Here is a 13,938-nt window from a genome sequence, read left to right as displayed (position 1 = left end):
TAAAAACTCGTTACCCATCTTTTTAAATAATGGCGCAGCTGGAAATGGGCCGTTAAGATACAAAACGAATTTCTACATTTCAATCCTGTTTCAGTTATCGAAACTATAACTTTTGAAAGCATTGCTTAAGGATGCCCAGTCCACCCGAAGAGGGCTAAACGTACAAATGAACAGTTATTACAACACGGTATAATACAGGCAGATACATGTGACATAGAATGCCCTTTTCTTATAAAGAACAGGGGGCTCTGCAAATTATAATAGAGTGGTGAAACATACGAATGACAATATTATTTACTATATTATATCGAACCTAAATATTTTCAATTTTGTAATTTTAGGTGTTACCCTGTTGATTCTAAAATAACAGGCTTTCGTTGGGGAATTAGGAACATCAGGGACCTTGAAGCCTTATACTGACTGGGGGATGAGGTTTTCTCGGAGGGGGTCTCAACATGTCAAAAGCCAAGAGGAGGATAATATTTTCACGATAATAAGTACATTTTGTGGGCTAGAATCTATTTGGGGGCTAGTTTCTCTAGGAACATTGCAAAGGCGTTGAAATTCTACCGAACAGCAATACCCGACAGAAAAAATTTGTCATCTTTTCTTACTTTATTTCAACGAGAAGCCTACCAGATTGTTCAATATTGCTAAAATATTTACTATATGTTATGTGTTTAATGATAAACATCAGCTAGAACAAAATGGTTTCACAAAACCATCACCAAAGAATAAGCTAGGGGTGATGGCATAGAAAGGGACGGTGTTTTTAGGATGACAATACCCTAATACCCAAAAAAATAACTTAAAGTATATCAAAGCTTTTGTTGAGCGTATAAAACTAAAAAAAATCTTCAGGAATGGCCTGAAAAGTTATTATAAATTAAAGTCACCTGAATCTGAGTCGTAGAAAATGATAATAAAAAATTTTATTAATGGAAAAGACAATTCATAATAAAGAGCTTTGATACAGCGACGTGGAAAGAAAAATTGGGACAGTTGTCACTGGTCTTGGTGCCCTATCAACACCAAAACTTGTCATAGAAATAATATATTTCAATGGCAAGTTATAAAAGTAACGTAGTATTTTGAGGACCAAGTATATATAAGCGTATAATAACCCAATAATTTGGGACGTTAATGGACATTTGTGGAATTTTCACAACTTTACATAAACATACGAGCCATCCCTTTCATAGACAAAAAGTTGAAAAAATGTCATAGTCTCGTATTCCCTTTCTTTTCCTGGCGAATTTGGACTATCGATTTAAAAACCTCATGATAGATCTTAAAAAGACTTTAATCCTAAAGAGGAATTTTTGTTTTCATTACATTTCTTGACTATTCTCATTAGACAAGACAAAAAATAAGACGAGGAAAATTTACAACTGTAGAAAAACGTATGCCTGTTTAACAGACACACCCCGGGGAATACTAGCTATAGTAATCATTGCTCATATCATTCTCTAAATCAGCCATTAAATTCAGAGTCGCTTGTGATAGTTCTTCCGACATGTTATGTTCCGTAGTCCTATCGAAATCGTCCATACCCTCCAGGGCATCAAAGCCAGAAACGCTCGCGTAACTTGAAATCCCAGTGAGATCTATATCATTATCGTAATTATGTTCAACATCATCATCATCATCATCTTCCTGCTCATAGTCTTCCACATTTTCTTCCTCCTCCTCCTCTTCTTCATCTTCTTCATTTTCGTAATCTTCTTCTAAATCATCATTGGCTTCTACGTCATCCTCAACATCCTCATCTTCCATGTCTTCAACTTCTCCTCCTTCTTCTTCACCACCATCTTCTTCTTCACCACCATCTTCTTCTTCACAAACATTAATATCGTATTCATTTTCAGACACCTGTCCATTTGTCGACACCCTCTCATCATCATCTTCATTATCTTCACGACTAAAATTCGCATCATCTTCCTGCTCCAATTCACCATTACTCCCCTTTTCACTCATCTGGGCCTCGTTCAAGTCAAAAGATTCAACATCAACGGCATCATCATCATCTTGAGCGATGTCTGTCACTATCTCATCATTTCCACCAAGCCATGAAGATCCAAGTTCCTCTTCTTCCGATTTCTCTTTCTCTTCATTTGTGTCGTTTGGTGCTAAGGAATCCGGGAAGAGTTGTAGCTTGCCTAAAAAGACAGAGAACAATGTCAGTGCTTATTTTCATAGAAAAACTACAGGCGAAAACCATTCTGATTGACGGGTTAAAGTTGACCAATCAGACTTGGGTGCTTGATTGACAGGCTTAAGTTGACCAATCAGATATCATGAAATAGATATGATCAATCAGATCTGACTAAATAGATAACAGATGGTTTAAATTTGTACAAAATACTACGCAATACCGAACATATGAGATCTGGTCAATGAATTGAAAATCGGAAGATATCTTTAATTAAACTATAACTACAAATTGACTGTTGAGCCAAGCATACCTTCTTTGGCATCTTCCTTTTCTTTGGCGTACCGAGCTTTTTCGTCAGCAAGAAAGATTCTTTCAAGCATCACCATTTCAGAAGAAGATACTTGCAGCTAAAATTACCAGAAACTATATGAACTTCCCTTTACAAATAAACTTAATATATCCATTGAAAAAACTGAGAAAATAGAATGACAAAATTTACAAAATTAAAATTATTAAATAATCAATATCTTTTTACATCTGTCTTTTATATCTATATCTGTCCACATATCTCATACTTAACACTTTTTTCAATGAATTTGTTTAAAGAAAATTCTATTAATTGATCACTAGTATCAGAGAGTAGATCACTGGTATTAGTATCATTGGTATATCCACAAAAAATACCCTCTGTCTATATATACAATATATAATCAGATATAAAAAATAAAATCAGAGGATTGAAATTTCTTGTTTTAACATCAGAAAAAATAGAAATCTCAACATCCCAAAACTTAAGCTTGAGAATACAAAAAAAGGATTCCACTTCTCTGGGCTTAAAGCTTAGAACTACGAAATACCCATAGAACTAAGGGAGATCCCCTCGCTCAATCAATTCAAACGAAAATTAAAAGCTCATTTGAAACACCACTCCCAGGAAGATCAGACGTCAAATTCAATTCAAACATATTATTAAATAATTTTTTAAAATTTTGTCTTCCAATATTTTTTTTATCTTATAAGAACTTGTATTTAGGTTTCTGATGGGATATCGTGTTGAAATAAGAATTTAATAAAAAAAATGAAAAAAATATATAAATTTTACATAGATCCTCATGAAAGGTGCTTATTATTTTGCCAAAATTTCAAAAATCGCATTACTTTACCTGGCTTTCTTCTAGCATCAGAGAATGGTACTTGTCAAAGAGCTTCTCTTTTCTCGTCAAAAGTTGCTTTGATACAAGCCCGAAGAGTGCTTCCGCTGAAATGGAGAATCGACATTTCTAAAACGCCTTCTTCAGCAAATTGAAGCATCTCAGAAACAACTTCGAACACATACGTGACAACATCTGGTGCAGCATTTAGTGCTACAACGGGGCCTTTTTGTGGTTATGTCAATATTTTAGGAACTTTTCTGAAACTTTGAAGGACATGTCAGTCCCAGCACCCTTTGCAGGCAGATCATTGCTTTTTTCTAATGATTCTAGGGCTGCTTACTGTGGCCTAGAGCTTGCAAAGATTATTCATTGTAAATTTGTTTCAAGGCAGCTCGAGAACTGTTTGGGCAACAACAAAGCGTGAATAGGAATGGGAGCAGAAAAGAAAACTGTTAATGTAAAATGGACAAGAAGAGAAGGATTAAGATAAAAGATAACCGAAAAAGAGAGACGGGGAGGTACTGAGGCAAATAAATCCTGTATGAATATTACATCTTGTGTCTACAGTCAACTTCAAGTTTGCTTTTAAAGATATCAATCAATAATTAATTGAAATGGTTGCCAGTGCGTGCATAATGAAAACACAAAATTGAACTTTCTAATCATGAAATGTCTTGATAATTTTCCCTAAGTTGTAGCATAATTTGACATGGCCTGTATGACGTCATGCATATGCAACATAACATAAAATCTAAATATTCTGCAAAAAACAGCAACAACTCACCTTTCTGCCATTCGATTTCAGGAGGTACTGTCTCGCAATGAAGGTGATAAGGCAGCAGTCGAGAAAGCGCATCCTCGACTGATTTGAAAGGTAACTTGTAATTTGGATCCAGAACTCGATTTTGATCCGCCTGCAGACAATGCTTTAACCTGGCAAAGAAAACAGTAACATAAATGGACAAGATAACTAAACAAAAGGGATATAATTTTCATAATGCAATCTCTTGTTGCTTCATGTTCGCTTTATTGTTGTATGAATTATTTCATAACTAACATAAAATTGTATTATTATCTTCATTATTAGAGCGGGAGTGAGCTATTAGAACTGGGCGAATTATTAGCAATTGTGAAAACTATTGGCAGCATGAAATTTGTTATTCGCACACTAAGGCAAACTAATGACACTAGAACGAGTGGGAGGCCATCGACCCACTTCTTAATAACTTTTCTCTTTGCTTTCGTACCTATATCTTCTGGGTGTACATAGGCAAAGTCTACCTCATGCAATGCAGGTTCGAACACATACCTAGATAAGGTTCCTTTATTCTCAACATAATAATCATGACCTGCTCCAACATAACTCATGAACAAACTAACTACTATCAAACTAACGGAATTCATACAGAACTTTAACAGCAAGCAATTATAAAGCTTTGTGCCTTCAACAATTTACAGCAGTGTTGGATTACAGTTTTCATTCTTCGAAAATCATCAGACAAGTGTCACGACTCGTTTTTATGATATTCACAGAAACTATCAACAGAGAGAATGGTAAGAGAATGTGAAGAGAAGGGGGGAGAGAAGAGAAAGGGAGAAAAGGGGAGAAAAGGGGAGAAAAGGGGAGAGAAGGGGAGAAAAGGGGAGAGAAGGGGAGAAAAGGGGAGAGAAGGGGAGAAAAGGGGAGAGAAGGGGAGAGAAGGGGAGAGAAGGGGAGAGAAGGGGAGAGAAAGTGAGAGAAGGGGAGAGAAAGAAAGACAAGGGGAGAGAAGGGGTAGAAGTAGTAATATTTGGAAAATAAATGAACGGTATGTTAATTACAACACCACTTGCTAGGTATTCAAAGCAATTTTTGCAGGCATTGTATTTTAAAGAAAATATTCAATCGGTAGCTGTCACCATTGTTTTGAAAGCTGATATTCTGATACCTTCTCAAATACTCAATTGTAAACGACTTTGCTTATTCTATAGTCTAATGCATACACCCCATTTCAAAACTCTATTTCCAATCGAAATAATGTCACATCATTCGGCTTACCTTTTCGACACTTTCGGTTCGCTTGTATCTTCGACTTTTACTTCTTCAGGTGGCGGTCGTTTGATGGACTTGGTTTCCTTTAGGATAAAAGTTTACAAATTGCATCATCAAAATAAAATGATCAGTCTTGAAACAAGCAGAAAATAGACCAAGATATACACATTACACAACCGAATACTTTTCCCATATTGCTTACAACTAATTTGGGTGACAGGGTGCTAGTTTTACAGTATGTTTAAACGCCATATAGTTGCTATCATTTAATAGAGACTTAAACATGAATAGGCCGTTATTTCTTTATCATTGTTCATACAGTCATGACAGGAGCCGAAGCAAGAGTAATACAATAAACGATAACTGGTGTTCATAACAAAGCAAACATGCGCAAATTTTTTTATAGTAATGGTTCTTAGTTTTATGCCAAACAAGACAAGTGTTACTTTCACGCAAAAAAATTGCAGAACACAAATCAAGCTGTGAATTGTTCTGGTATTTTGAATTCCCGTAGATGTATTATTGATGATGAAGGACTGTAGCAAAGATTTGAACATCCCTATTAAGAATGCGTTAAGAATAATTAAGGCTCGGAATTTCACAACTTTTGAAGAATGTCGAGGCATAAGAAAAATTAAATAACTCTTATAAAAAATATTAAATAACTTATAAAAAAAAATGTTTACTCAGAGTTTCATTTTTAATGCTTTTATCTGGCATAAAATACCAAGTTCGAGAAGAAAAAGAAGAATAAAAGAAATTTGCTTACTAGTTTCAGACTTTCCGTTTCCTGTTTGACTTGAACAATGAGCTTCATAAGCGGCACCGCTTGACCCTTACTGACAAATTCCTGTTGCTTTTTCACGAGCAAATTCCTCTGCGAAGGAGTCAGTTGAAGAAGTAACTGTTGCAGTTTCTTCGTTTGAATTGCTTTTTGCTGATCGGAAATAACCTTACCCGCCGAAACATCTAGTGGTTTAACAACGATATTTGGCGCTGCAGCACCCTGTATCCTAACACCTTGCGCTGCGTTCGATTTTTGCAAAATCTGTTGTTGTAACTGCACTTGCTTTACGATGTTCGCGCTGACATTTGCTGTCGTTGATGTCGTAAATATCGGCAGATTAATTCGTTGTGCTCCGCTGCTACCCGAGATAACACCAATTTGTGACTGTTGACTATTATCGGCAGCACCTTTAGCAACGTTTGTTTGCAAAAAGAACTGCATGCCTTGAGTTGCTATAGGCATTACGAACTGATTTACGCTGCTCTGTTGCGACGTTGTTAATAGTGTGCCGGTTGGAATTTGCTTTAGCGTAACCGTTTGCATGTTCGACGTAGATGGTAGTGTTGACAATGAGACACTGGTAGCGCCAACACTGGTTTCGCCTTGCGATGAAATAGGTTTCGGCTGAACAGCCTGCATCTTCTGCATGATCTTGCCTGCTAGAAGCTTCTGCTGCAATTCAAGGAGCTGAGACGTTGACAATTGTTTTGGCATGAATAGCTGTACGGGTGAACCTTCTTGGGATATCGCTGCAGGGGCCTGAGGACTTGCTCGGCCCTGGTTAGCATTTCCTTGTTTGCTTGCATTTTGCCGACTGATAATGTTCTGAACACTTTGCCCAATGATACTTGCTCGAATGTTTTCCGCTGCCTGCTGCTGTTGCTTTGGCAACAAGGAGCCATCATTGGCAGCCTTTAAGACTTGCTGCATTAGCTGATGTTGCGTCAATCCCCTACCCCCGGAATTTAGGGCTGCACTTTGGTTTGTGAGGACAACATTTTGCGGAAGAGAGGCCTGGTTTTGCTTACCTGAAAGTATTTGTACACCATTATTTTGCAGCTGAACGCTCAAAATCTGGCCCTGTTCATTGGCATTCTGTGAAGTTGCGCTAGCTTGTTGTCCAATACCAATATTAAGTGCCTGTAGACCAGCATTTTGAAGCTGTTGTTGTGTTGGCAACATTTGTTCTTTAGCAGTGGTATCAATAGCATCGGCAGTAGATTGGGCAGCAGCCTGACTTAAACGAAACAACTGTTGCAATGCTATGCTTTGATTTGTAACAGTGGGACCATTGGTCTGTGTGCCACTTGCACCGGTTGATGCACTGTTTGCTAGGACAACGTTGGAATTTGCGAAAGAAAAACCAACATTGGTGGCGCCCAACGAAGAGACAGAAATATTTGCACCAGCCTGTTGCATAGAGGATTCTGCATTTGCTTGCTGTGTTACCATACTCTCAAGACTCTTTAATTGATTATGTTGGGTGGGAAAGTGTGACAGTTTTAAAGTCTGTGCATTTCCAGTGCTTGCAAAACCAGTTTTATCATTGGCCTGATTTCCTGATGGTATTGACGTCATGTTTGTTGTAGATTTTGGAAAAACGCTTTTAGGCTGGGCTGCTGGCCTTACAATTTTTAACAAGTCAGTGCTGGTCCCTGACGAAGCAGTTTGACTTTGATAAATGCTTGCCGTCATGTTGGCCTGTGTCAGCCCCTTTCCCTGGGGTTGAGGCTGTACAACATGGCTTATCGTGGCATTAGGTGACTGAGTTCTCCCGGCTGATACATTCGCAGCAGATGGCTTTCCTTTGATTTGTGTTTGGTTAACACGAGCTCTAATTGGTGCAAGCTTCCTTTGCTGCTGCACCGTCGTTGCTTGTGGCTGGTTTTCTATAATATCTGTGACTTGTGATAAGGTACTTGTAACTACTGTCCCACCTTGACTGCTCAAGAGCTGCTGCATATTTGCTGGCAAAACTAAACGCTGTTGATTTTGCTGTTGATTATACTGCAACACAGTCTGTTTGTTTTGCTGCTGCATTTGTTGTTCCAGTTGCTGCTGTTGCAATTGTTGTTGTTGCTGCTGTAAATGTTGTTGCTGCTGTAATTGTTGTTGTTGTTGCAACTGCTGCAGCTTCAATTGTTGTTGCTGCTGTTGCTTTAACTGCTGCTGTTGGAGCTGTTGCTGTTGAAGCTGCTGTAACTGTTGTTGCTGTAAGCTTTGATTCACATTTTGAGTCATGGCTAGAGCCTGTGCCTGCTGGCCTGTGCTGTTAACAAATACGTAATTTCCATTCATATTTGTTTGAAAAATCATTGCTTGGGTAGTAGCCTGGTTAGAGGCAGTAGAGATCCCTTTAGAAAGAATATTTGGCATCCCCTTTTCCGGTTTGCTTGCTATGCTTTGTGAATAGACTTTGCTTGTCCTTAGACTATTAGGACTGCTTTGAAATGAAACCTGCTGTCCATTAGGTAGCACTTGACAAGAAGATGAAACAGCCTGAACAGAAATTGGGTTTATGCTGCTACCAGGCAGTGTGTTGTACACACTATTGACAGTTCTTAGCACTGTCCCTTGGTTTTGAATTGAGCTGTGGCCTTGCAAAGTTTGTATAGTTTTCTTAACAGGGTTATCTTGTGTTGGTGGTGTCTGTCTATGGTGTACAGAGGTTGTACTGAGGGTTGGTGTTGAGGCCAAGTGTGGTAATACAATATTTGCTTGGTTGAAAGAACTGCTTGTGTTTACTAATGATAACAAGTTTGTATCACCACTAGACTGACCCTGTTGCTGTAATATGGATGCTTGATTCAATTGACTGGCCAGAAGCTGCAAAAAAGTAAAAAAGCTAAATCTATGGCCAGAAGCTGGAAAAGGCAATTAATTGACAGTGCAATGAGGCATCATCATCCCAAAAATTCTGCGTTGAATAATTCTGAAGGTGCTGTGGCAAAAAAAATGACAGAGAAAACATAATCTCATTGCCTCAGCAGAAATAAAATATTTTCTTACAAAAATGCAATCATATTTATCTATCCAATCAGATGCATATTTCATAGGTACTGTCCTGTTCTATATACCAAATAGCATAAAATGATTAATACATGCAACACCTCTCTTAAATACCTAATGACTTGTTTTGTGATCTCTTATTTTGAGGGTAATTGGAATCAGATTGAATTTAACAACTTCATATCATGTATTTAAGCGAAATATCTAGTACCTTTTTCACATAACCTTACAAAACTTTTAAAATATATTGGAATATACTTGACACAAGTTTAACAATACCCCTGTTTGGAAGGGTTAAATATCAAATGAAGAGTTGGGCAAGTTGTCTTACTCTAAAATACAATACTTTAAAACTGTAACTGTTAGATTTTATGAATATAAATATAACATATTAAATCTACTTTATCTTGTGGAAAATACAAGCTAAAATATAAATGGATGATAAACAAACTAACCTGTGCATTGCTGAGAAATTCATTCAAAGCCTGTGGGTCACTGAAAAAAAATCATTGTGATTGGTTTTTGCATGAAAAATTTAAAAAATTCATAGCTTCAGTCAAAGAGAATAATAATGTCTGAATTATGTACTTCATGATGTAAGGTTATATGTGTAGAGAAACACAGTTATTTGCTTAAATCTAGATTTCACAACTAGTGGAAAATTTAATAGATTAAGACTTTGGGAACCACGGCTTGATAATGAAATTTATAATAGGTACCATTACAAAAAAGACAAGTTTTTAACGATGGAAGGCATTGAGCTTCTTTCTATATTTCTGCTTCATTTTTTGCTTTCATTGCCTAGGCCAAAATTTGAGCAGCAAAGGATGCATTATAGCAATTTCAACGTTAGAATTGAATTTAGATTGGAAAAATGTATCTTTTAGACTTAAGTTACTTGTTGACCTTAAGAAGCACTTCAGAAATGTGTCCCCATTTGTGATGCTACCTTAGTTCAAAGAAATTCTTCTAACCGAATTTTAAGCTTCTTTTCTTCAATTTCACTCGTATTTTAATCAAAATACATATATTCAAGATTTATGCTTTAATAAATTGGAAAAACTGTGTAAATGAACAGGCAGGGACAGAGCATGGTGATGCTAATGTATGTCTGCATACATTAGAGACATAGTGTGTCTACAGACTTTGAAAATGAGGAATACATTCTGTTTGCTAAGTGAATCATCTGGCATGTACACTCCCCTCACGAAAGTATCCGAACAGTTTCGAATTCAGTTGCGAATCTGTTATTAGAGAAATTTGAGAAATTTGCTTACAAATTTCAAAGTCAGTCTTCATGAAAACTTTTTTATCAATTTCCTCGTATTTTTTCTTGAAGTTTTTTTGGCCTTTGATCTATTAATTCGTCAAAAAAATAATCTCATCAATATGTAAGCAAACTCTGTGAGGGTTTTTCCTCAAGATAGCGACCGAAACAAATGAATTGACTTTTGAGCAGTGTCTAGAAATAATGTTTATCATAATGATGGGAAAAAGCTATCATTGAATTGTTAGTACCATTGGATGCCCAAAGACTGCCACTTTCAAGATATGCAAAGAGATTTGAAAAACAAGAAGTCTAAAAAATTTTCATGGTCAAAAAGAGCAAGGGCTCTCAGGACACCAACGTCTGAGCGTTCTGCTCTAATAAAATTTACATCAAAACTGGTTTGCATCATTACGCAAAACTGCATTAAATGTTTATGAACAAATAAACTTTTAAAAGCTGTCGATAAATATTGCAAGAAAAATGATAAAGAATTGTGAATGTACCCTCGTATCGACCGATTTCAGCAAAACTTGCAGCAGAAAAAAGTAATATGGCTTTATGGCCCTGGACTGAGTGATATGTCTGCTTTCAAAGAAGTTTTTTGATCTGGTAAAATGTTACCAAATGTCATCCATGTTTTATAATCGATCGGTGGCAGCTCCATGCAAACATTTTTGCCAATTGAAAGTAAACATGTTGTATTTCTTTTTATTCAACAATATTTGTGTCTCAAGAACAAGTTTGCAAAAAATTATCAGGTTTTATTGGCCCATTTTAACTGAGTCCAAGTCACCTGACTTTGCTTTTCTCCGCTTATATGAAATCAGAAGTGTAAGGCTTGTAGTGCAAAGGTTTCTCATTTTAACAAAAAAATATAACAGATAAAAAGCGCAGAAGTTTTGCATCATTTGAATGTTTTAGTTTATTTTGGAAGGGTTTCTCAAAAAATCATTATCACAAAGTTAAAAAGTCGTTTTCTCTAGCCTAAATTTGTTTTTGTCTGAAAGCGCAATCGATCTTCGAACTGTTTGGGTACTTTCGTGCGGGGAGTGTATTTGAAGCTGAACTCTGACATTGTTATTAACAAAATGAATTCATTTTTCTTTCTACTATACTCTATATTAAAAACAATCATGAAAACATGCGTTATTCATTGTGTCAAAGATTTTTAAAGCTGTATGACTTTTCTGTTGGAAGAAAAACAAATTTTTGCCCAGAATTTACCAGCGAAACATGAATCAAACTTTAAATTAAACTAAAAATACTTTTTTCAAACTTTCCCAGCCTTATATTAGGGATGCAGCTTATATACAGATATATAAGATATATATTTTGACTCACACAATAAATTGACTATCTGGTAACAGTATTTTCCCCCTTTGTACTGACATTGTTGCTGTGAACTAGATGTTCTTAAAATTTGTTAAAACTTGAGAATAATTTAAGTACTTTTGTCTTAACTCCATAGGTAGATTTTGGCTTGAAATTCTTGGACAAATAATGACTAAAACTTTAAATTGGTATATACACAATAGGTTGTTATTGAGTTCTGGTTGTCAAGTCATGAGAGCTTTAAGAGGTTCAGGACACTTAACAACATAACAAAGGATTAATACTTATTCATCGTTGTTTATTATTTTGTAGCTACTGTATATTTGGGTGGGGTTCTTACAATTACGAGTCCCCAAGTATTTTTGCCTACAAGATTCATAATGCGAGCTCCTTTTCGGAAATTTTTCGTATATCAAAAAGCAATTTTTACACATCAGAGAGTGTAACAAACTCAAAATTCTTTTTTGATTCGAGCAAACACGTGGAGAATTCAATGGAAAGCAAAACATCCGGGATTTTAAATGACGTCATGATGGGCGATTATGCAAAATATGCGCCCACAGAATCACCGAATCGCTGGCTTCGGTTTCAAAGAAATAAACACCGAACTGGAGCGATTTCATTGCAGAAGTAGTTAGCAAGGACCTCAGGAAGGTTGCTGAGTTTCAAAGCACCATAATAGAGCCCACAGAAAGTTGGAACAGTATCTAAACTAAACGAAAAAAAATTTAGGCCAACGCAGAATCTACTGAAAGCCGCCATCGGGTCAGCGGCGAGTTGTAAATTTTGATGAAATAAAATAGCTTTTACCTGAAATTTTCCGCAAAATTTTTTTCCATATCACTTCCCCATGGCTCTGACTGTTCGATGCCTCACGTGCCAGGGCGCTCTTCTCATTTTCTGCACCGATTTTAAAGCACAATATTTGGAACACAGAATCCTGTCCTTCTTCTAACGTCATGTACTTTGTGTTGCATACACAATAGAAGATCTTTGGGGATCTCGAGTTTCAGGAAAGGGCACTTTTAAAAATGCAGACTTTCATTGTTAGGTTTGAATAAATTATGTCGAAAATATTTAGCTATGTTGTCATAATTATTTTTCATGTGATCAAAGTAAAGCTCCCTCGCACGCAAAGGTAATTATTGGACACTGCGAAGATAAAGGTGCTACTTCTTTGCCAGTGTAGAAGGCCCGGTGCTAACTTCCACATACACTTGTACGGGATGTGCCAGTTTTTGCAGTATCTTTTTTTAGCAGAAAATAAATCTTGGGGTATCGATTTTAGTATTTACATGAATTCAGAATTCAGAATTTTTTCATTTTCTATCAAAGGCTTAGTTACAAATAACTTTTATATACTTCAAGCAGTTACAAACTGGTAATGACAGAAGTTACAAACAGAGCAAAACGAAGACAACAAAATAATTTACTAGAATACGTGTAAATATGGTATAATCAAACATGGAATTTGGCAAACTTGAATTAAATTGGTATATGAATTTCATTTCATTGGTATATGAATATGAAATGGTATGCACTTCATATTTTATCGAAATTTTGGGGTTGTGTTTTTGGAAAATTTGTAAATTTTAGGGCATTTTCATATTTCTTTTCTGTATGGCACATCCCCGTACTTTGCATATTGAAGTTACCCCAGGGGTGGAAGGAGGATTTATGTTCACTTGATTGTGATTTTTTCCATCGTTTAAAATCACATTATTTTTTGCATTGAAAAATTTCAAAGCAGCACAAAGCAAACTTTGCCAAGTGATAAGAGGGGGAGGGAGCTGCATATGGGCGCGAGGGCTGCTTGACAACATCGATCAGGCAGTGTAGATAATAGAGGGACCTTCTACGAAAATTAGATATTTAATTAAAGAGTCCTTTTAAAAATTATGCAAATCAGAACTAGATACGAAGATTTGGTCACATTTTGTGATAATTTATAGTTTCTGCTTTGAAGGGACAGGATGAGGCAGGGGATCTCTTTCGATTAGTTAACTTGTTTCGAGGTCCTCCTTACTTTTTGACATGTTACAGGCTGCTGCGCAACCGGCATGCTTTGCGACTATACTATCAAAACCGGCCTAATACCGTACTGCATGAAAATAACAAATACGATCAATTTCAGCTGCCGCTAAGCATGCCGATTGCGCAAGAGCCTTTAATTACATCAATAGAGTCCTGTTTTGAATA

The 13,938-nt window shown here is 36.4% G+C and overlaps 1 protein-coding gene across 1 annotated transcript; it reads right to left on the bottom strand.

The window, feature by feature from the left end:
- On the bottom strand, positions 1-12,727 carry LOC135680780 (uncharacterized). Its single transcript, XM_065194961.2, has 8 exons — positions 12,550-12,727; positions 9,593-9,632; positions 6,111-8,954; positions 5,348-5,424; positions 4,094-4,242; positions 3,319-3,413; positions 2,466-2,562; positions 1-2,159 (listed from the first exon to the last, which is right to left on the bottom strand). Exons 1-8 carry the CDS (start codon positions 12,576-12,578, stop codon positions 1,438-1,440), a joined length of 4,053 nt encoding a protein of 1,350 aa, XP_065051033.2. The 5' UTR covers positions 12,579-12,727; the 3' UTR covers positions 1-1,437.
- Between the last annotated feature and the right edge of the window lie 1,211 nt (positions 12,728-13,938).

Source organism: Rhopilema esculentum, chromosome 18 (genome assembly GCF_057945365.1).
Source record: "Rhopilema esculentum isolate cy_ngs chromosome 18, ASM5794536v1, whole genome shotgun sequence".
NCBI classification, from domain to species: Eukaryota; Metazoa; Cnidaria; class Scyphozoa; order Rhizostomeae; family Rhizostomatidae; genus Rhopilema; species Rhopilema esculentum.
The sequence above is the reverse complement of the archived record's forward strand: the minus strand, read 5'-3'. Positions and strand labels throughout refer to the sequence as shown.

Bases quoted from the DNA above. Each gene is read 5' to 3' on its own strand.
- LOC135680780 (XM_065194961.2), bottom strand. From the start codon at position 12,578: ATGGAAAAAAATTTTGCGGAAAATTTCAG. The intron at 9,633-12,549 runs GTAAAAGCTATT...ATTTTTTTTCAG, and splicing joins AATTTTGCGGAAAATTTCAG to TGACCCACAGGCTTTGAATG. The intron at 8,955-9,592 runs GTTAGTTTGTTT...ACTTTTTTGCAG, and splicing joins AATTTCTCAGCAATGCACAG to CTTCTGGCCAGTCAATTGAA.